General features: G+C 33.8%; 1 protein-coding gene across 2 annotated transcripts in view; it reads right to left on the bottom strand.

Annotated features, from left to right (window-relative positions):
* LOC116162963 (calcium-activated potassium channel slowpoke) overlaps positions 1-22,096 on the bottom strand; it is a 116,826-nt gene that overhangs the window by 15,579 nt on the left and 79,151 nt on the right. The window contains exons 4-15 of one of the 2 annotated variants that reach the window (XM_031476763.1): positions 15,295-15,406; positions 15,091-15,242; positions 14,852-15,019; positions 11,920-12,011; positions 10,885-10,995; positions 10,243-10,348; positions 8,101-8,253; positions 4,095-4,250; positions 3,145-3,257; positions 1,465-1,623; positions 1,336-1,412; positions 434-508 (exon numbers count right to left, since the gene is read on the bottom strand). In XM_031476763.1, coding sequence (XP_031332623.1) covers positions 434-508; positions 1,336-1,412; positions 1,465-1,623; positions 3,145-3,257; positions 4,095-4,250; positions 8,101-8,253; positions 10,243-10,348; positions 10,885-10,995; positions 11,920-12,011; positions 14,852-15,019; positions 15,091-15,242; positions 15,295-15,406 — 1,474 coding nt within the window. The remainder of the gene's footprint in view (positions 1-433; positions 509-1,335; positions 1,413-1,464; positions 1,624-3,144; positions 3,258-4,094; positions 4,251-8,100; positions 8,254-10,242; positions 10,349-10,884; positions 10,996-11,919; positions 12,012-14,851; positions 15,020-15,090; positions 15,243-15,294; positions 15,407-22,096) is intronic. The other variant, XM_031476762.1, reaches the window with a different exon arrangement.

The raw sequence follows: 22,096 nt of genomic DNA, 5'->3' as shown, positions 1-22,096 counted from the left end.
CTAATACTAATCAATAATTGTGATACCTTTTAACTCTGTATGTAGGTTTAAAAATTTTGGATACGCAGCAGTACCTTTACTTTTCAAATAAAAATTGTAACAAAAAATTATTGATTTACATAAGCTGCTGCAATTGCTGTCTAGCGTATGAGCCATCAGCGTTGGCTAAGCCATGTTAGCTGTAAGGTGCATTATATCTAAAGTGTCAAATGTTAGGTTTCTCAAGCAGTTTGCCGTTCTTATATACATCTTATAATAATAAACGTAGTAATTTGCTTAAAATAAAAATGAACTGTGTACATGTGTTAAAAGTGCAAATCGTGGTATAAGTGTTGTAAAAGTTGTGAGTGAAATATTTTTTTATAATAAAATGTATCCAGAACGCAAAGAATTTGTAAGCAGCCTAGCAAGGCATGTGTGGAAGGGTGCCTACCCTCCAGATGTCTGTGATAGATGGAGTTAAGGCCTTGTTTCACCATGCCCGTCTGCATCATGATCATTCCCACATCTGTAAAAAGCCACAAACCACTCCCAATTTGAACATGATTGGAAGTCAGTCAATAAGTATAGTAATTAATTTGTCCATTGGATATGGATAAAATGGAAACCCAGGGTATAAAGTCGAGTCTTCCATTATAGGTAGGTACATTAAAGTAAGTATTAATTACGACTAAATATATTATACTTACAAATTCAAATTGATACTCATTTAAATATGATGATCCTAACCATGCAAAAGAATGTGCAAAGGGTTCTGTATGTGTATTAAAAGAACATTCCGTAAGTCAGGCAAGGTTTAACAAACACTCGTATAATTGATTTTGAAAGAAAACTACTGTAATAATTGTTAATTTTAGTCTACTCATAACCCAGACTAAATATATGACAAAGAAAGTATATTGGTTTGTGTGAAAATGCAAAATTGAGAAAGGTAAATAGCACACAAAATAAAAAAGGAAATAAACGAGCTGATCCATCAGGCCCAGGCAGATCTAGACGATCTATTGTCAAATTGCGATCAAATTACCTAGATCATGGGACCAGTTACGTTGCTGAACTGCCACTAAAAGCCACGACAAACATTTTAAATAGAAATTGGGTTAAAACCCTTTGACAAATTATTAATTAGATATATAAAATGCATGAATTAAAAGGGTGTCATGTGAAAACAATGATCGTGTACATTATTAATGGTAATGAGTCACTTCAAAATAAAATGAGTAGAAATTTGAAATGAGTCTGTATTCAAAATACTATATTATTATGTTAAACGAAGAATTTGAAGTATGAAGTTAACACTAGCATGAATTCTTTTCAAAAAAGTGTAAAACTTACAGTTTTTGCATTTACATTTCTTGATTAAAGTTTCATCTTTAATCTCATCATGGCACGCCTTGCAGTAAAACCAGGCCCTTTAAGATAACGTTTATTAATTGCGCGCCATATAAAAAGAAGAGTACTTACCTTTTAACTTCGTCTGCTGATTGCGCAATAAAAAATCCCTGAGTATTTGCTTGAATTTTCGCACCTCTTGGATTAATAGAAATTTTTGAATCCACTCCATCATCGTTGCCTTTAATTTCTATCGCGAGGAGAAGTAACTTCAGCTTGGTGAAGCATAACCTGTTTCAAGAACAAAAATTTGTAAAATATTTGTTTGCTGTTTTTCCAAAAATAGGGCAAATCATTCAAAAATTATTATTTTGTTAGTTTTATTAAATATTACTGATCATTTATAAAAGCTTCCTAATAGCAAAATACTAGGTATATCTATTACATTTTCTTGTTTGCTCTAATGCAGTTACTATAAAATTTGATACTAAGTACTTTGCTAAAGTGTCACATGCATTTATGCTAATGTGAGACGCTCATGCAGTAAATATAAAAACAAACATATTGGAAGAAGTTTTTATATAATCCTTATTTAGTGTATTAGTTTATATTTCCACTTTATGGCAGGAGAGTAATGGAAGAAAGAAATAAAGCATAATAAACATGCAAGGGTTTGAATGCAGTAAATTAAATTAAAGCTTAAGCAAGCAAAGTCTAGGTTACTTGTAAAAATAAATCCTTTTTTTTAATTGGGCTACTGTTACTATGTCAATTTCTATGTTACTCTATCCCCCGTTTTTCTAATAAACAAATAAAAATGACTAAAGTGACATTAAAAAAGGGCGAAACATTCTATTGTGGAATTAAAATCAACACACGCAAACACTTAAAAACATTTTTCTACGTTTGTATGTATGTAGAACAAAAAAAACGGGTTAAATTTAGGTGCAATAAACAAAAGGGACTTTTAGGTATGAAAGGATGCGTACAATTGCGAATAGTGCTGAAAACCAACATATAAATTTTTTTAAATTGAACCATGTACCTATAATGATTGTGCAAACCTAGTGCCGATTGATTTTTAAATATTTCAATACATTTTATTTAACAGACTAATAAATTAGTCTCATAATTTGTTTAATTTGTACTGTTTCTGTATAAAACGAATGCAAAAATAAGAGGCATTTATTTAAATATTTGTATATATTGCAAGTTTTGTGAATTAAAAAAAATGGTAGAAGTACTTTTTCCATCCTTTTAATATTGTCGTTACGAACCCATTCTTCAGATGAAAAATACACCCTGTGAGGTCACAAAAATTGCATCCCATCAATTGTTTATCCTCTGTGCGGTAACCAAAATTCTAAATTCTATTCTAAAAATTTTCTTTTAACAACAGTAATAAACGCAATTATCAACGACCTAAATTTTTGTGTATGTTCTTCATCTGTTCCCAGACCATCATCACATTGCAATGGTTCATATGTACAATGTGAGAAGCAATTTTTTTGTTTATTTTGTACATCCATGACAGTGGACAGTTAGTATTACAAAAAGTTTCGGAACATTGTTCACAACCATACATGGGAACAGTGATCACAGTAATCTATGAGAATAACCAAAAATTTTGCAACATATACCACATGCTTACTTCACTTTTATATGAATCTCAATCAAAAAGTGCAGCGCGAAAAACTCAACACAAATTTTTGAGAGTTTTATTCATCAAACAAATTTCGCATTAACCAGTTTTGGATAGAGGAAATTAGTAAGGATAAAATAATATTGCGTTGCGTGTGGATATGATCTTACTCGCTGGCCTGTGGGAATGTCATGCCTGTGAACGAGGGGGACAGAGTCTCAGTGTACATCTCGCATCCTGTGCCTTGCAGGTAATCGTTCTGCCAGACTTGCATATCAGGGGACTGAAACGACAATTACTACCACTAAACTTTGTTGCACTTACAAGAGCGCAACAATACAATTGTCATATCCTACAAAATCTCCTTTGTTGTAACACCACTTATATTTCAAAGAGTGGTAATGCAACAAAGGATGCTAAATATTAATTTTAAAAAAACATTTAACCTTACAAACGTTCCACCAAATTTGAAGTTGCTAAGTTTAAATTCCCTCCTATATGGTACATAAAAAGACAATATTTTGAAGCCTATATCAATATGTTGAATTTGAATAGCATAGACCTAGAAATCCTACTTAAGGTTTTTGTTAGATGGTACTACTAAGGGATAACATGAATACAACTATTACTTGAATGTATTTAAGTTGACCCTACGTTCCAAGGTGTAAGAGAGGATTATATAAATAAAATAGACACATTGCATGAGCATGAGGATAGGAGTGCTGTACGATGTGTATCAGATACTGCGTTTTCTCAAGCCAACTTACTCTGTGGCCTGAGCAAATGGCATGCTTATAAATGAGGGACTCAGCGTCTCAGTATACATTTCCATCCCCGTGCCACGCAAATAATCATTGGTCCACACTTGCATGTCTGGAGACTGCAATCATTTACAGTTTTAATAAAAACATTTTTTACTTCAATCAAATTAAATGAACGGAATAAAAGGCGTTCCTGTAAAACAAGACCAAACATCATTTTGATTTATGTATATCGCCTCTTACTATCCGATAGGTGGTTAAAATCTGTATTAACAAGAGACATATTTAGCACTGAAGAAATTAACTAACGACATCAATGTGCTTGAAAGATACCTACAGTGCACAATATAATGTCTTACCGTTTTGAATGAACGCATGGCGAAAAGGTTCGCCATCATGGTCGAGAATCCAGGCGCTAAGCAGGATTGCGCAATAAATCCTAGCTTCAATTCAGCCAAGCATATTACATCATCTCCTTGCTTCCAGTCCCAAGATGGAATGTTTAACAAGTAAGCCTGTAACAAAAGCATTAAATCTTTTTTTAAATTTCTGTATCTTTTCCAAATTACCTATCATTCTGTATCAATGACATTAGCAACAGATCTACATGAGAAAAACTCATTTCGAAAATAAGTCCATAATCACAACAAGGTCATAAATGAGTGAGTGAGAAAAGCAAGATATTTTTAATGTTCATTTTCAGTTTTCAGTTGTACAAGCATTTATGTGTTGCGCTTCTATTTGCGTAAATTCCATCTGCCCATCCGTCTGTGGGTATTAGATCTCAGCCCTCGGACCTCGTAGAAGACTACAGTTTTTTTAATTGACGGGTATTCAACATGTAGAATGAGTGAATCCCACCTTTTTTATTTACTAAGATATAGATAACTTTAACTACATTTATACTTCCCATAAAAATGAATCCAGTGGGCATACTATAAAATTACAATAATAAACATTTTTGTACATGTGCGTGACTGCAGAAGTTTCTCATTTATGGAGAGATTTTCATGAAATTTGGATAATATCCTTCTGATAATAGTTCGTTACATAAAAGTCAAGAAAATGATACATTACTGGCGAGGAAATATTGAAGGATGAGGCCCCTTTGGGCCAGAGTACTTTAATTTCCGAATCAAGTAGTATCATTTTAGTGACGAGTTTTGTATTAAATTTTACCCGAAATCGTATTTAATATAACATTTCAATCTTCATATAGAACTTTTGACTAATGTCAATCTGCCAGTGATGACAGGAGTCATTATACAGGGTAGTGACTTGCGTAACGCATCATAGAGATTTCAATGTAAAATTCATAACATGCGATTATTGGCCCCCCAAATTATTTTAGAGCAAAAATGTATTAAGGTTTTTTGTAGAAAAAAATTTTTACGCCAATCAACCGTACCTATTAGTTTTCAATTTTTTGCATAATAAAGACGGAAAATTGGAAAAATAAAACACCCATCTTTTCCAATAATCTGCGATGCCATGGAATTTTCTAAAACAAAAAGATATCCAGTTATCAATTAGTTGCAGTTCGAAATGGACTTTATGATCGACTTGGTTACTGTCTTGCAGTTAATGGTGACTTATTCGAACATCTATTGTAAACTGTTATATTAAGAAATCGTTTTTAGTAATTTGGTCTTTCTTTATGTTGAATTCGCTGTTCTAAATACAATGCGATCAAAAATGATTGGCTCTCTAGTCGCCTTTGGAATTTTTGTTTACATGGGAAATCGTATCTAACTTGAACTTCCAAAGGCGACTCGACAGCCAATCATTTTTGATCGCCCGATATAATACTTTTTGATAGAATTTGATTTGTTTTATAGCAGACATTCCATGGCATGACGGATATTGGCGTAGTTTTTGTATTATAAAATTCCATGGCATGATAGATTATTGATAAAGATGCGGGTTTTATTTTTCCGATTTTCCGTCTTTATTATGCAAAAAATTGAAAACTAATACGGTTGATTGGCGTAAAAAATTTTTTTCTACAAAAAACCTTAATACATTTTTGCTCTAAAATAATTTGGGGAGCCAATAATCGCATGTTATGAATTTTACATTGAAATCCCTATGATGCGTTACGCAAGTCACCACCCTGTATACATTTAGCAATATGTCACAGATGCGGCCGGTAAAGTGACAACTTTTATTACCTCCTTATACCCCTGGTTTTCATGTGTACCTTCTTATCAATTAGTCTGGATCATACGTATGCATCTATCAGCTGCATTGTAAGGGCTATCATAAAATGTAAGCGTGCTGTGACCATTACCTAATGGGTGCGTTCGCCAGATGAAGCGCTTCGCGATTGCTACTTCAAATGTCTGGTGAACGACTCACTTCAAAGAAGGCGCTGCAGCAGCATACGAAGCGTATTTCGGCGACTGATTTCTCTAGCTAGCTAGAGTTAGTGTTTGCGCCTGCGCACTAAGTTATTGGTTTTACAATTTGTTCAGCAAAATCAGGAGCGCTTTATATGCGCTACTTTGTGAGCAGTGAGCGTACACGTGAAGTGAACTCAGCCATTGCCATCGGGTCTCTACGTGTATAATATAAAGCGCGTTTTGGATCTAATGCATCAACCCTCGATTTTGCCTCATTGTAAAAAAGATCATCTGCATCTCTAGTTTTTTGTTTTCAGCGTCTACTAAATGATCAGCAATGCTCCCTACACATATGGACACATCCTCACTGCAACTGATGCATGCTTCATCATTTGAAATTGCTTCTAGCTTTGCGTGTGTCGAGTAACCATTTTGTTCAAAAGGATATTAAACCTGATCATATACCATCATACACTGCAGATGTCTCAAGCATTTCTGTGTAAGTTTGCTCTTAACAAAATTTAAGAAAAAAATCTTAAACCTATTAATTCTGCTGAATTGGGATCAGATATGACGTTTTTCGGAATCGCAGTAAATAGTACGGCGTGGAAATAAAGACAAAAATGGAATGGGAAAGTACAGTGGCGCACAGATAACTGTTCCAAGTATTAAGAAAAATAAACCCTTTTTAAAATTCGGCTAAGTTCACGGGACCCATCTATAACAGTTGTGGCACATGTCTTACATTAAAGCGTAATTTGCTTATTTAATTTTCCCTATGCCTTATTTTTAGCTTTAGATTGGTTGGTTATCATGTTTGGTACTGTATTTAAGACTACCCTGTATACATATACTACGTGTATGTCTTAAATGAATCAAAAATTATTTCAGAGACAATGTGTTTCCAAATTATGATTCTCAAGAAATAAAAACACCTCCCCCCCTCTTCCAAACAAGCAAAAATTCGCTCTTCAGCTGGATCCAAATATCAATACACGGTTTACCCAGAAACCTTAAAACCGGCGTAGTAAGTGAATAATAAAAAATTAAAATATCTTGTTGACCAAAATCACTTCTGAAACCCATTGACGCAGGGGGGGGGGGGGTTGATCAAACAAAATTCAACAAGATTCGCTTGGGAGCGCTAGGATTTGCGACCCTAACGCTACAACAATCACGAAAAAGTCACAATTTAAAAAAAAATTGTTTAATTGCCTCTCCATATGCTTGCGAACAATTTAGTAAAGCGAGTAGAGCAATGGACTTCGATTTAACAAAAACCATCAAGAAGCAAATACTATTCTATCATAACCAAAAAACAAGAGACGAAGAATGACATACGATTTTCAGTAGGGGAATTTTTTTCCACATTTTATGATCATTTTGCACAAGATATCTTTAGATAGGGACCGTAATCCTATCAATACTACTAATGCTTGTATAGGGCGCAAGGTTCGTCCGATTGTTACGTCACAGTCTTTATAAATCGTGGTAACAAATTAAAGTAACCTTTACACAAAGAAAAGACCCTTTCTCACAAACGATTTCCTTATTCCTATAGTGTAGAATCATTGAATTCGTAAAGATAAATAGATGATTTCCTTAAAAATCATGTTTTCAGATTTTCAAAACTAAAAACTTAAATTTTGACGACCATGTACAAGTTTTTTGAATAGCTGTGGTACCTCTACGGCAAGACGTATTTCTTATTCACGCCAATTATGAAAGTAATTGGAATTTAAGTAAATGGATTTAACCCAGCAATCCATTTCGAATGCATTATAAAAGGAGAATATTATTTTGTGAAGGATTCTCGAAATTTCCAAACGATTCAAAAACCACTCAATTGAGATACAGTAAGCACATTTAATTCAAATATTGTATTAGATTTAAGGTAAAGCCGAAAGTCGCATATGGTGAATAATATTTAAGATTATTACCCAATGCCACTATGTAACTGATACAGAAGGAAAAGGAATTTTAACCCATATACCCCAAGTCATCAAAACTAGAATTTCCTTACCTTATTGTGGTATTGCATTAGTTGGATTATAACTCGAATGTCATCACTATAGTTTTTAATTGAAATCACTCTCATAATATTGGCCGCATCTTCGGCATCTGGATCTTGGCAATATTTGTTAGCCAACACTAAACAGGCGTCTGCTTCATGAACCTAGAAAAATTCCTTTTGAAAAAACTTTTCATCGTGAACTCAAACAAACTCATTATTTATTATTCATCAGTTGAATTAGAACTTATTTAAAATGTAAAAATAAACTGAAATTAAGATTTGGATTTTATCTTTTTATTTTATAAAACTGTTTAATTTCCTAACAAGTATTTTACAAATATCTACAGTACATTACATTACGGCCATGCAATTTTTTCAAATTAACCAAAGCGAAAAAGTTTATTGCCATGATCACTGACTGATTTACATTCATTAAAATATACCTAATGAATGATATACCAATGTGCGATTTTCATTAAATTCTAAGTGATAAGATTCTACCATTTCTACTACATGCATTTAACTTTTAGCATTCGCATTAATTAGTTCGAATAAAAATCCATTGAGTACCAAAATTATACGCACATCATCGAGCTAACTTACCATTATTTTTGTGGTACAGATACGAAATACAGAGCTTTCTTTTTGTAAATATGCTAGCTTTAAAAGGATCTAGGGAACATTTCTAGGATTATTTTCTACTTTATTGAACTGTTAACAAAACTATGTCCAGTCAAAGCAAATAATTTTGTGATGTTAGTTTCTGTTCTAAACCTATGGGTAAGTACTGGATATAGTTTCTTAAAGTATGGGTTATAGTTAACTTTGGGAAAAGAGAAGGAATATGTTGCAATAGTATCCTTTCATAAGAATTTAAAACACTTTAGTTCAAGAATCTCTCAATATCAGATCAACCAAAGCAGCCGACGCAATACGAGGGGTAGTTGTTACACATAGCGACATAGTTATAAATCTTGCTTTCTGAATCAAAATAATCTCGATCCCAATTAGGTGAATTTGAGGACCTGGTCGAATTTGTAGAAGAATCCTTGGCACGCCGACAACGGGGCCGGACCCAGGTAAGCATGATAAAGGGAGCTCCGCGCGATAATTACAGCGCATGAAAGAAGAAAAGGTGGTAATGGTGTTGAGCAATAGACAAAACTAAGGGGGGGGTTTAAATAGATCGTTTAACTATGGCGACCTTTGATCTGTCAAGACTAAGAGTTTCGGTTCGAAAGTTATTCAGCCGTGTGATGTATCACTAACGTTAAACTTAACGTGAAGGACAATTAAAAATACGTTTTTTTAGTAGATACCCTGCACATTAAGTATGACGTTTCTGATGCATGACAAAGCTGAATATGCGCATGTCAGACAACCACACGATATCAAGAAAGACCTGGTTGAATTAAACATATAAATAAAATTGCCTTTGTTATAGTACCTGTGTGTACCTGTATATCCCTTTCTTCCGTGGCCTACCTCTGTTGTTTATAAAGTCACCCTGATCGGCCCCAGAGCGTGAAATGGGTCTATCCTAATGTCTAATTGTGACTTATGTTTAAACTGTGGGCCAAAATGGGCAAGATCCCGAAAAGGCCTTATATATATATAAAAAAAAAAGAAAGACCTGCAGTCCTTAATAAAAGATGAAAAAACACATGTGAGGAAGAAGAAAGTGGAATATAACGTTTTCGCCACATTTATAAATATCAAAGCAAAAGCTTACCACCAGCAATTAGAATTTCCCATTGTTGGCAAAGTTAAATAAGTTGTTTTAAATAGGTACATCAGTTTTCAGCACAATACTTAAAGTGTGACTTTTGTGTGCTACACGTTCTTTATGAAAATTAGCAATGGGCTCTAATTTTCTAATAATGCAATTCTTGAACTAAGATGTATGTAATTACAAAAATTATTGACAGAATGAAATAATTTTGCAACTATTAGAGAAAAAAGGTTAACATTGAAAACGTGTCACCACAAAATCATTTCCTTACTTCTAATCGTTCGTTATTCTGTGGAAAGTTATGAGATAACACACCCAGGTCAATTGCTAGTATTCTGCTTAACGCTTTCCATAAAATTAACAATGACACAATAAATTTTTCCATTTAAAACAGTCCAATTTTGTTCTTTGCTGCTTACCTTCACCCTTTGTAAGTCGATAGGGTTCATGATGGTACCTTGGAAGAACTCTACAGTTGTAAAGTGTCTCTTGAAGAGACCTTCCAGTTCAAGGTCAGGTGGTTTCCTGCACAACGGAATAGTTACCAAAATTGTACATTACATATGAAAGCCTTTGCATAACTAAGATAAAAATTAAAATCTATATTTGTTCCCAATCGAGCATTCCTTCTCAGCAATACCATGCAGCAGAAAGACAGCCTTCGCTATATCCACTACTCCAAGTATAATCTTATATGTTCTGTTTTTGGACACAGTTTCTGACACAAAAAATGAGCCGCGAATAAACATATAAGATTAGCTAATATAAAAATAAAGCTTAAATATGTAACACACGATCCAATTTTTATAAACAAGATATCCCAATGCTACCTTGACTCGTTCAAGGTCAACAGCGTTCATCATGGTTCCCTGAAAAAACTCCACCGTTGTATAGTGACGTTTCAATAATCCTTCCAATTCCAGATCAGGTTCTTTTCTAGAAAGCGAGGGTTATTCAAAACGTGTACTTAAATATATAGAAACGAAGACATCTGTGCTTATGAGATTTCACTTAAGAGTAGATACAGTACAATAGTATGCCTTTGATATTGATATTCTTACCTATGAAGAAAGACTACCTCCACATCTACGTCCTCACGATCTTCGTGTAAAAAATCTTTGAGGAAATGAGAGACGGATTCATATGTGATGTGCCCACAAACCACGATATGCCTAATATAAAACACATTTTAGTAAGTAAGAAAAATTAAAAAATTTGCTTTACACCTATATCAACTTTATCTGAACTAAAATGCATGAACTTTCTGCTTTTTTATATTCTATGATGACAGAATGACGTATCATGTAAATCATTTGATTGTTAAATTTTTCTCTTGGCAGATGTTTAGGTAACTCCAAAAATAACCATCCACCAATAGAATTATCAATAATAATGAATTGTTTGCTTATTGTTATTTCATACACTTATCTGTTAGTATTAAAAAAGAAGAGTTAATGCCTGATTTCTAAATTTCATAATGCAGCACTACAAAGGAATAATGCAATCTCAAAACTGTGCAGTTTTAGTTTGCAGATATATACTAAGGGCACATGCAAATTAAATCGTGATTAATCCTAATATATGAACATCCTTGACTTCACGAGGAGCTAATCTTGTGATTCTAAAACAGAACAGAAGTCAAAAGACATTTTCATTTTGAAAAAAAGGCACTAGTTTGAACTAATCAATTGAGCTTGTACCTAAAAACTAAGTACAGGATGAGCGCCTGCGCACACAGCCTGGCCACGCACATAGATCCAATTTAATACGCATGCAATTCACTCGCTAACATTTAAACATCAAGGACATGATTGAGAACATACAAAGATATTCAGATAATTTTTTACCTCAAACATGTCCAAAAATATTGTAATTAACACCTACATATCTCAATAACATTGTTGTGAAACTGAAGAATAGGGAATAAGGTACACACCAAGAAAATAGGCAATGGAGTTTGGACAGTCTGCGTGCAGGATTTGGTACATTGAAACAAGTAAGCTGGTTGATATAAGTTTTCTTAACACGAATACAGAATTTAACGTTAATTAGTTGTAATGTGTTAAGAATACCAATACCATAAGGTTAATTCTCACCTTCTGCCTCTTTCATTCTTCAAAGTGCCACCATACTTCGGCCTAGTCCCGATCAAGTCAATTATCTCAGGGATACAACTGGCAAATATCGCCTAGACGCCAGCCGCACAAACAAAACAATACATACGGATCATTGACAGCAGAACAGAGGCAAGTGTTGATCCTTCTTAAACAAGTTTCATAATAGTGTGATGCTCAAAATCGGGTTTCTAAACTGTTTTACCTACCGTTCTGATGTCAAATGTTATTTTAAATATGTATTCAAATGGTAAATGTAACCTGTGCTAGAATGGAAGGAAAACTTGTTTAAGAAAGGCTCAACTTAAAATATATGTACACAATAAAGACCTGCTCTAAGCACGAATGGGACAAGGGCAGGTAGGAGGGGATTTTTGGGATTATGAAATAACAAATTTATTTATTAATTTACGATACAACATTAAACAATTAAGTCCTAGTAGAGGAGCCTTCTAGGTATGGATAAATTTTTATCATTATACAGAATGTGTTATTAAATTTTGACTACCATTTACTCTCTTTTCAGTTTTCTGTTCTTAATCATACCTATATTCTACACAAAACTAATGAATGTAGTATCAGTATCAATTTAAAATTCAGCACGCTCAAACATCCTGCACATTCTAGTGAAAGAGCGCGGCCGTGCGTGGCGCTAGCAGGCTGTGCAGGCTTTGTTGGGTGCTACTATACTAAAATCCTACTAAAATCTAAACAGGCCTATAGATTCTTCCATTCTGTACGCTGTAACTGGTTGGACTTTGTTAATGACTTTTTATTATTGCTTGTCTATTTAACCCACTAAAGTGTTCAAAAACAAAACATTATAGATAAAGTGTTGGCGTTTGTTTTATATCTAATAAAAGTAAGCATACAGAATGTTGTTTTGGAGTAAGCTATGTTATTGCATGCTAAAGAAATCAATGCTAATTTAGTGTTTTGCTACAAGAAAATGTACTAAAAATATTACCCCCGCTACTGCGTCTAATTTTAATTATCTTATACTTTAAAAGTATGATTTGTTAATTTTGCAACCACACAGTAACAAACAACTTGTTAGTAGGAAGTAAGTAGGGTAGGGGTAACACTTTTGAGGTGTCAAAGTTACTGACTAGCGCTTAGCTGTTTGCAACTGCTACAAACTGATAAAAAGTAGCATCATTCTGAGTGTTAGATAATGCAGTTTTCTTAATTTATACCTGCGTCGAATGTCTTTTGAGTATGATCCGCCATATTTGGGCCGACTGGCAGCAAGCTCTGTGATCTCAGGAATCCAGCTGGCAAACACGGCCTAGCAACCCACACACACCCCATCAGGCTCCTCCTTGGACCCCATTTAAATACTACTCTACTTTCATATAGATAATATTCAAACTTTTTGATTGTATTGTTTAATACAACCTACATATGGTAAACATTAAGGTAAATAATAAATAAATAGAACATCGGGAACCAAGGATTGTGCAGTACATTCTTTATCATAATTAGTAAGTACACTGTACAAATTCAGAATATAGATTTTATCAAAGTAATGTACCCACTAACTATTAGCAAAAAAATGCATCACTGCGTTGAAAATACAATTTTAGAAATTTCACGTTATTTGTTAGTATGTATCACAAAATGACAAAGGTAACAGGATAAAGGGCATCTTATATTCTAAAAAGGTGAAATCAAGTGCAATGTGTTAAAAGCTATTTATAGAATGTAGGTATGTGATACTTGATGGTGCACTACGTATACTTGGTTCCAACGGATTCCGCTAACCTACACTTTAAACCCCAAACAGGCAATAGCAGGCGGTGTTATTCAAAAACAAAATGCTTATATAGTGTGCGGGGCTGGCTGTGTTTAAATCAGAAAAAATTCTAAGATTTATTGATCCTTTTTTTGTATAATTTTATCAGAAATCATGCAGATCGATTTAGTTAAATTGCATATGCATTATCAGTTGTTCACAAAACTATTTCTTGAAATAATTTTGCCATTCATCATTGGGAGAGAAGAAATTTGATAGAGTTGGTAATACTAAGTGCAAGACTTGGAATAAAAAAGCTGCACAAATTCTGTGAATATTAACTAAAAGCATTTTCTCTGTGCACTATGATGGTGCCTATGCTACTCGTTCTTAACCAGATTTCTTCTCAAAATGTAATATTAAATGTACCTCTTTCCATGCTCTCTCTTGTATTCGCCACAGTACTTGGACCTAGTGCCTACGAGATCTATAATCTCTGGAATGCTACTAGCAAATATTGCCTGCAAACAAACATTCCTTCTACTATTAAATGTTGTTTTATTAATAAGAAAACAACATTGATTGTCTGTACATCTTCAATAACAAGCAAGGTGTAAAAAGCGCTCCAATAGTCTAATAAGGGAGCCGGGTTAGATCGATGAAGCTAGCTACAAGTTGCTAAAGCCAAGTGCCAGTGCAATTTACGTACATCATGCATTTACTAACATTTACACAAAAAACACAAACCTTTATTTATTTATTTTTTAAGTGAAATTTTCCATGGGGGGTATTGGATAAAAAAAAGGTTTAGGTGATCAGGAAGCGGAATCGGAAAATATATTATAAATCTAGAAAAGAATAAACAACATACTAGTAATATTTATTCTTTAAGACTGCTTTATGCAGAACGAGCATCAACGATCATGGCTTTAAGTTATTTTAGGAACAACAAACTACTTCATTTTCATAATATATAAGCCTGAAGGTTGAAAGGGCAAAAAGATAGATGCAAGATATTTTTGACAATTATGCAAAGAGAGATTGTTTAGAGTTTAGATCATTTACAATTTTTAAAGCTATAAGCGCCACGACATAATAGGTATAAATATATAATTCATTCACATAATTATGTATTTATGCTCTTTTATTTCTGTATCAATAAAAAATTAAGAAACTTACCAAACCAACGAGAAGAAAAAATACTAAGAATGTTCGACCAAGTAGTGTATCACAGTGTTCATCACCATAACCTACTGTTGACATTGTCACAATTAGAAAATAAACACAGTTCCAGTAGGGCATTTTGTGTGAATTGCTGAACTCTAATGGATCGCCTGAGTTTTCCAACTAAAAACATGCGTGCAATGTTTAATGTATTCGACACACCTCTGCTACTATTGGAAAACTATATGTCTTACCAAATGGATTATTCCTGCAGCAGTAAGCCACACTGATATAAATATGGACACCAATTGTGCAAGACGAATGGAACTTGACGTTTTCAGTATATTGAGATATTGTAAAATATCTGGTACGGTCATAAGTCGTAATGCACGAAGGAAACGAAGACCTACACGAAAGATTGCATAGAAATTAAGTTGCTAATAAAAATATTATATTACCTATCCAAGTACGATCCAGGTATATGGAGACAAAGGACGGGGGTATCGTAAAGTAATCTACGAAGGAATACATCTCTAGCATGAACCATAACTTATCGCTAGCTGCTATAAACTGAAACAAAGTTTAAATGTAAGTACATACTTATGTATATAATCATTGAGTAATTATCCTTCACTCAACGATATACCTAATGCATATAGTTTATATAATTTAATAGCAAATATTCCTTTGCTGTAGGTGCAAGTTTGCGGTTAGGAAATTTCAGTGCTCAATAAGCTATAGTTACACAATATGTTATTTTAATTTATTGACATAAAGTTAACCCCTAAATCGGATCCAAAAAAGCGGCAGAGAACGTTGGTGTGATCCTATGGGGTCATTGGATTTGACCAATTTTCAATAGGCTTGTTACATGTGGAAGCGGCCGAAGCCTTTGGCAGTTATCATGTTCACGGACGGACAGACAGACTCAAAGCTTCCTAATCACTTTCCTTTGCCAATAGGTCCACAGAAAAAACACACCAATAGTACCGCCTACCAGGATTTACTTCGATGTTTCGAAAAAGCAGTGGCAGTTTCTCAAACTCGACAATTGAATTAAAAGTTTTGGAATACATCATTACAGGGCGCTATGTGCGCCTATACTTTCTACCAGGCTCATCTGTGCAAAATTATGAGGTAAATATCTACTGCACCATCCACGGGTTGGTTTGGTCTGTTGAATGTTCTAAGAGCTATTGTCCTACTTTTTTCACTATTTGGTTCTTTGTGGTGTCGAGGCGGTACCAAAGAATGGATTTTTTTTTGTGACACTCACGAAAACAGTTAGAAGAAAAAACCTACGTTTGTCACTCCTCCCAATTTTAATTTTTTGCCATTTATTGTGCTTATAACTTAACACCCAAAATCTTGGTCTAAACCCCAATGTGATTGAGGAAGCGGTTAAATATATTACACAGAAAGAAAATTCGCTTTGTTGGCGAACATTGTTATTACTTCGGGCAGTTATTTATTATCTACACTTTTTTATTTATGGACGGATTTTTCTGAAATTTTTAGAAAATGTGCTTCTTATAAAAGAAAATTGTATCACCTGTCAAAAAAAAAACGGATTGCGCATGCGCAGACATAACTTTCTTATTTGTAAAATCACTGTGTCTGAAATTTTAACTGAGGATGCTTCACTTCAAAAAATGGGTTGTGTATGCACAGAGCCAATTTCCTTAGCTGTAGGCGGATTATTTTGAAATTTTTAAAGAAGGATGGCAAGTTGTTGCTGTTCGGTAAGAGTATGGAAACTTCCTTATATCTTTTTAGATGTTGCTATGCGAAGTGGCACACGATCACTAAACCATCCACATGAACAACTGTCCAGCTATCTCAATAAAACCCTAACAACACTTTTTACATGAAAACTTTCATTAAAAAATGTATTCGACATAAACAAAGAACCTCGCAAAGAACGAATACTGCGCAAAATAAACAATGGCGCTCAAGGTGTGTGACCGATACCTATACCACGCACATGGGATCGTTTGAAACAAATTGATCAAAAGATATGTTAATCACTTTAAAGTGTTAATAATCCTAATATCCGGTCCTAACTCCGATTTTCTTTCACAGATACACAAAAACACGAACACCAACATAACGTTGCACGTGACGAAAATGCGGGATGTATATTGGTTAAGAGGGCACGCTTTCTACAAAATCTGCGGTCAGAAAAAGGGGATCGTTTTATATTTGAGATTCGGCGAGGCATTTATAGTAAAAATCTTGTGGAAGAAGAATTCTTACTGAAATCTTCGAAGAGAATCTATACTGGTTGAGCGCTACATTTTTCGATAGCGTGTTGATTTTTGCTTCTTCGCCCCAGATTTTCCGATCCTGCTTCTTTATCATTTTGTTAACATTAGGTAATCAAATCCACCTTTGGTCAACGGCCCACTTTGATAGCTCCCCCCCCCCCAACTCGTACAATGCATTGCGCGTCTCTAATCTAAGTGAACAATAAATAAATAAAAATACAAGGCGGTTATTTAAACAAAATTTCAATACATGTAATAAATAGGTACAAATCAACATTGACCTCAAATTTAAATAAAATAAATAAAAGGTATATCCATGTCAATACTGCTGACTAGGGATATAACGGAAGTGGTTATATCGGAACCGAATTCGGAAGCGGAGTTTTTAAATTTGGTTTATTGGAACCAAAATCGGAATCGGAACCGTAATCGCAGGCAGAAGAGACATGTCGCATCTTAAACAATATTATATGTAAATAGATCAAATTAAGTAACTCGAAAAGAAGCAAATTATAGTTAATGAACACAACAAGTGAAAAGGTAATCAACAGAAGACACGGGATGAGGAAGGTTCCCCTTGTGACAGTAGTATAAACTTTGTACGCAAACGCACTGCTTGTGACCGCACCGACCCTGTTCATCAATCTCTGATATAACATTTGATGAAAATTTGTTCCGCTCTTTTGGACCTCTGTTACATCTCTAATGCTGACGGTTACCTTACTGATTTTAAAATCTATTAATGGAAAACTATTTCATCAGACAGAAGAACAGAAAAGAAATTTTGAAAAGCCCTTTAGTCATCCTGATCAATAAAATTTACCTTCAAAATGTGATCATTACCTTATCAGTTTCATTTTAACAACTTGTTCACCAGTTTAAATTTTTTGCTTTTTTTCGAAAAAGTGGATATGCAAATGGAGGAACTGGTACACTCCGAGATAACAAATATTCCAAAGAACTGTCCTACTACGAAAAAGGCAGCATTCATAAAAGGAGAATGTGGCAAATTTGAACAAGCAAAACTAATGGAGTTTAACCTTGCGAATGGAAAAACAAATATGTGGTAAGCGCTGCTTCAAACATGTATGGAGTTAGTCCAATAACATCTGTTAAAACTTAAAAGATATTTACAAAGGAAGAAGTATATTCATAGTTCAAGCCACGCACATCTTTATTTACCTATTATAACAAATTCACAAATTCATAGGTGGAACTGACAAAATATAAATCAATATCGAAATAGAAAATTTTTGTCCTTTATTTTCTCGGTTATCAAATGCAGCTATCCATAATGCATAGATTTTACCTTCGTAAAAGAAGTATCAAAGCTATTTCGCAGCTACTCAAACTCCGAGTCAAACTCTATGGAACTCGACATCTGTTGCAAGGATAATCACATTAGAAGGGAAGAATAATTTAGCTGCAAAAAGAGGACGATGCGCTGCCAGTGGCAAGGCACAACAAAATCTCGCAGTTACTGTACAAAGTGTGGCATGTGTGTTGACTATTTTGTTACCACAGAAAATGAATTTTACATATTTTCCTATCCGTCTAAGGTGCTTTAATTATTCGCTGCTCTGATACTTCTGCTAATAGGTGTCCAGTGGGTGTATGGTATCTATGCCTAATTACATCATAATCAACTAAGCATAGTTTAGTGCACTTTCATTTTCAAAAAATTAAAAGTGCACGTTTGCGCTCTAGATGTCTGTCTGAGTCACAATTCACAAAGGCTCATGCGCTCAGAAATTAAAAATGTTTGCATCCTCGGTTAAGGCATGAAATGTCCATAAGGGCTATTAAAATCGAAAAAACAAATAAGAACGTGCACTCTTCGCCTCTTGATCACAAGCGGCTTAACGAATTTTTTTTGTAATTTTCCTGTACTAATTTAAGAAGTTAATGATAAATAAAATTTAAATTCTTTACAAAAAACGTACAAAATTCTTTGAGTACTAAAGAGTAAATAAACACGACTTTTGCTTACACATTTTTTAAATTAGATAAATACCTAGTGTTGCCTTACCCTGTATAAACCTCGAAGCTAGAAATAGGTACCTACCATGAAAATTACTGTAATCCGAATGGCTTTAATTGGTCACCTTTCAAACGTCTTGAGCAGGAAATTGCGTCCGAAAAAATTCAACTTTCTTCGAAGTTCGGATATCGCATGAAGTTAAATTAAAACATATTTTGTATTTAACTTTATCCTGATCGCAGGATCGTAATAATCATACCTCAGAGTCAGAGCATTGAATTTATAACTATCAGAAGCGCAGGTTAAATGGCAGGATATGTGACTGTTTTCAATAGTTTAAATTACAAGACGTAGATGTCTCTACCATCGAGAAAGATGAATAATAATGTCAGTTTTTTACCTTTGTTAATTATTATACAGGAATCTGTAATGAACCCACTATCTCGATTTGTAATTGTTGTATACAGAATTCTAGATACCCAAGAAACGTACTTATAAGGCATTTATGTGGCACACAGGATGTTGAATGACGTAAGATAAACATTCTTCCTTTCATGAATCGTGACCTTACTTAACATTCCTTAAGGAAGATTGAATTACATTTGAACAGGAAAGCAAAAAATACGCAGGCATCCTTGATCACTGTAACAGAAATTAAATGTACCTACCTATCTATTCTTAATTTTTGTGTGTGTCGGTTAAACCGTTGCCACCGGTTAAACTACCTAGGACAGGGGTCGGCAACCTATTGAAACGGAAGAGCTAAAAATTACAATTTACAAAATTTCCCAATTCTTAAAGAGCCACAAATAATTTTTGATTCAATATTATAGTTTTTGGCTATATACAGGGTCCTGCAACAGTCCGTCGGTTTTTCCTACATAGCTGATAGATACCTGGTAAAAATATTGGTGGTTGCGGATCTACAGAAATTATTTTTGAATGTACAGGGTGTTCCATTTTTACGATGTCAATTAATAACTGATCTTTTTAAATAGAACATCCTGAATATTTGGTTGTTTCAATGCCGTTTGTTCAAAGTGCTATAACTATTCTTTTTCAAATGGAACTACCACTATTTTATTTCGCTATTCGCTTTTGTCTTCTCTTAAATGTTTATAAGGGGTGCCCTGTGCTTAAACTCCGCAGTGTTTAGGTTATTCAATATTTTTCACAAAAGTACCTACTCATTAATTAATTACGTGTTTATACATCGGAGTAGGCTGGCTATAATCAAAAAAACAAAAGAATACCAGAAAGTAAACAAGTGTCAAAAATTAGATAATTATTCGCTGCAAGTATACTTTTGATACAAAATAAGATTAATTAAAAAGGCGAATTTCGAACAAATGAACTAATTTCTTTAGATAAATACGGAGAGTCGCGACTTTATAGGTATCAAAAGAGCCGCAGGTTGCCGACCCCTGATCTAGGATCACACGTCACACCTGGCAATTTTGATACAAAATAAAAAGCTCGTTAACCTCTTTTCTTTTAAATTCTGACGTTTGAAATTTGTTCTCAATGGTTAATCGATAACTTATCGATAATTATCGATTAATAGATAGTCAATCGATAAATTTAAAAAAAATGGTCGACCGGTCAACAAAAAAAGAATTTTTTGCGCATGGGATTTACACAATATATATTCTGACTATAATAAGCAAAAATAAATAAAAAGTGCGATTAAGACATCGAAAATATTTGCTTTTACAAAAGTTACAGCGATTTGATTGAAAGCTTTCAGGGGCGAAAATTAAAGCTGGAATCTTTGTTTTCCCTAAAAAAAAAAGAAAAATGGAGGGTGATATTTTTCCGCGGTTACTTAGCAAAGAGGAAAAAAAATCCTGGAACAGTTTTAAGGCAATAGTCCATGGTTTCCCGTTCAGTGTTTCCTGGGAAACCATAGAGCTGAAAATTATGACGAGCTGACAGGATTTGGTTTTGTATCATGGGGTATAGAATGTCTCTAAAGAATAAAGATGCACAGGTTACATTCTCATTTAGATCAATTTAAGGATAATATGGGAGCTTATTCGGAATAAGGACAACACTTTCTCGAGACAATGGAACTTAGGCACCTTCCCAAGGCCAGGAAGTTGGAAGCATGATGGAAGATCAGATTCAGTTGAACATGACAAAAACAGCAAAACTGTTCCATTTTTAAACATTTAGACTCTAAGATAAACAAATTATAAATGTAGAAACGTTACCATTTAATAAATCATGCCTATGTAAGTAGGATTCTATAGGTATTTTTATTTTTTGGTTTTTTGCATTTTTTTCACACAAAAACAAATACATAACCATTTTTTGTTCTAATTCTTGTTTGTGGCTATAGAAGCAATAAAAATAATGTATATATGTCCCATGCGCAAAAATGCTGTAGACCGGTGTAATTTATCGAAAATGTTAAAGGATTGGTCGATAAACCTATAATTACCGATAATCTATCGATTAATCTCACAACTAAACTATTAAGATAGATAATTATCGAGAGAATTTTTAACGACATAAACTTTTCAATGTTTAGGTATACCAGTTTACTTCCAACAAAAGCGATGTAAGAGCATTGTTGAGTTGCCATATGATCACAATTCACAACCTACTGCTGTACTCATTTTTGAGGATTATCGTCCACTTGATCACCTTTGATTTCAGACAACTTGAGCATCAAAAGATCCTGTTTTATTTAAATTATCTCTCGCAATATCAATACCAAAAAAACAAAAATGTTAGCGAGTGTACGCATGGATGATGTAATATATCGATTGAGAATATATGTCGATGAAATTTATGAAAAAGTATCGATAGTTTTCTCTTGATAATTTCCGCTACTTATTTATTAATCGATAAATATCAGAGATAGACAATTTTCGTGGCAATAATAATCGATTATTATCAGCAGCTAACAATCATTATTAATTATTTTCAAAACTTATCGATAATTATAAAAAGTTATCGATAATTATCAAACGTTATCGATCATTATCGAAAATTAGCCTTACGATT

The sequence above is a fragment of the Photinus pyralis genome, unplaced genomic scaffold, assembly GCF_008802855.1.
Source record: "Photinus pyralis isolate 1611_PpyrPB1 unplaced genomic scaffold, Ppyr1.3 Ppyr1.4_LG2, whole genome shotgun sequence".
Classification (NCBI taxonomy): Eukaryota; Metazoa; Arthropoda; class Insecta; order Coleoptera; family Lampyridae; genus Photinus; species Photinus pyralis.
Note: the sequence above shows the minus strand (reverse complement) of the source record. Positions and strands in the feature narration are given on the sequence as shown.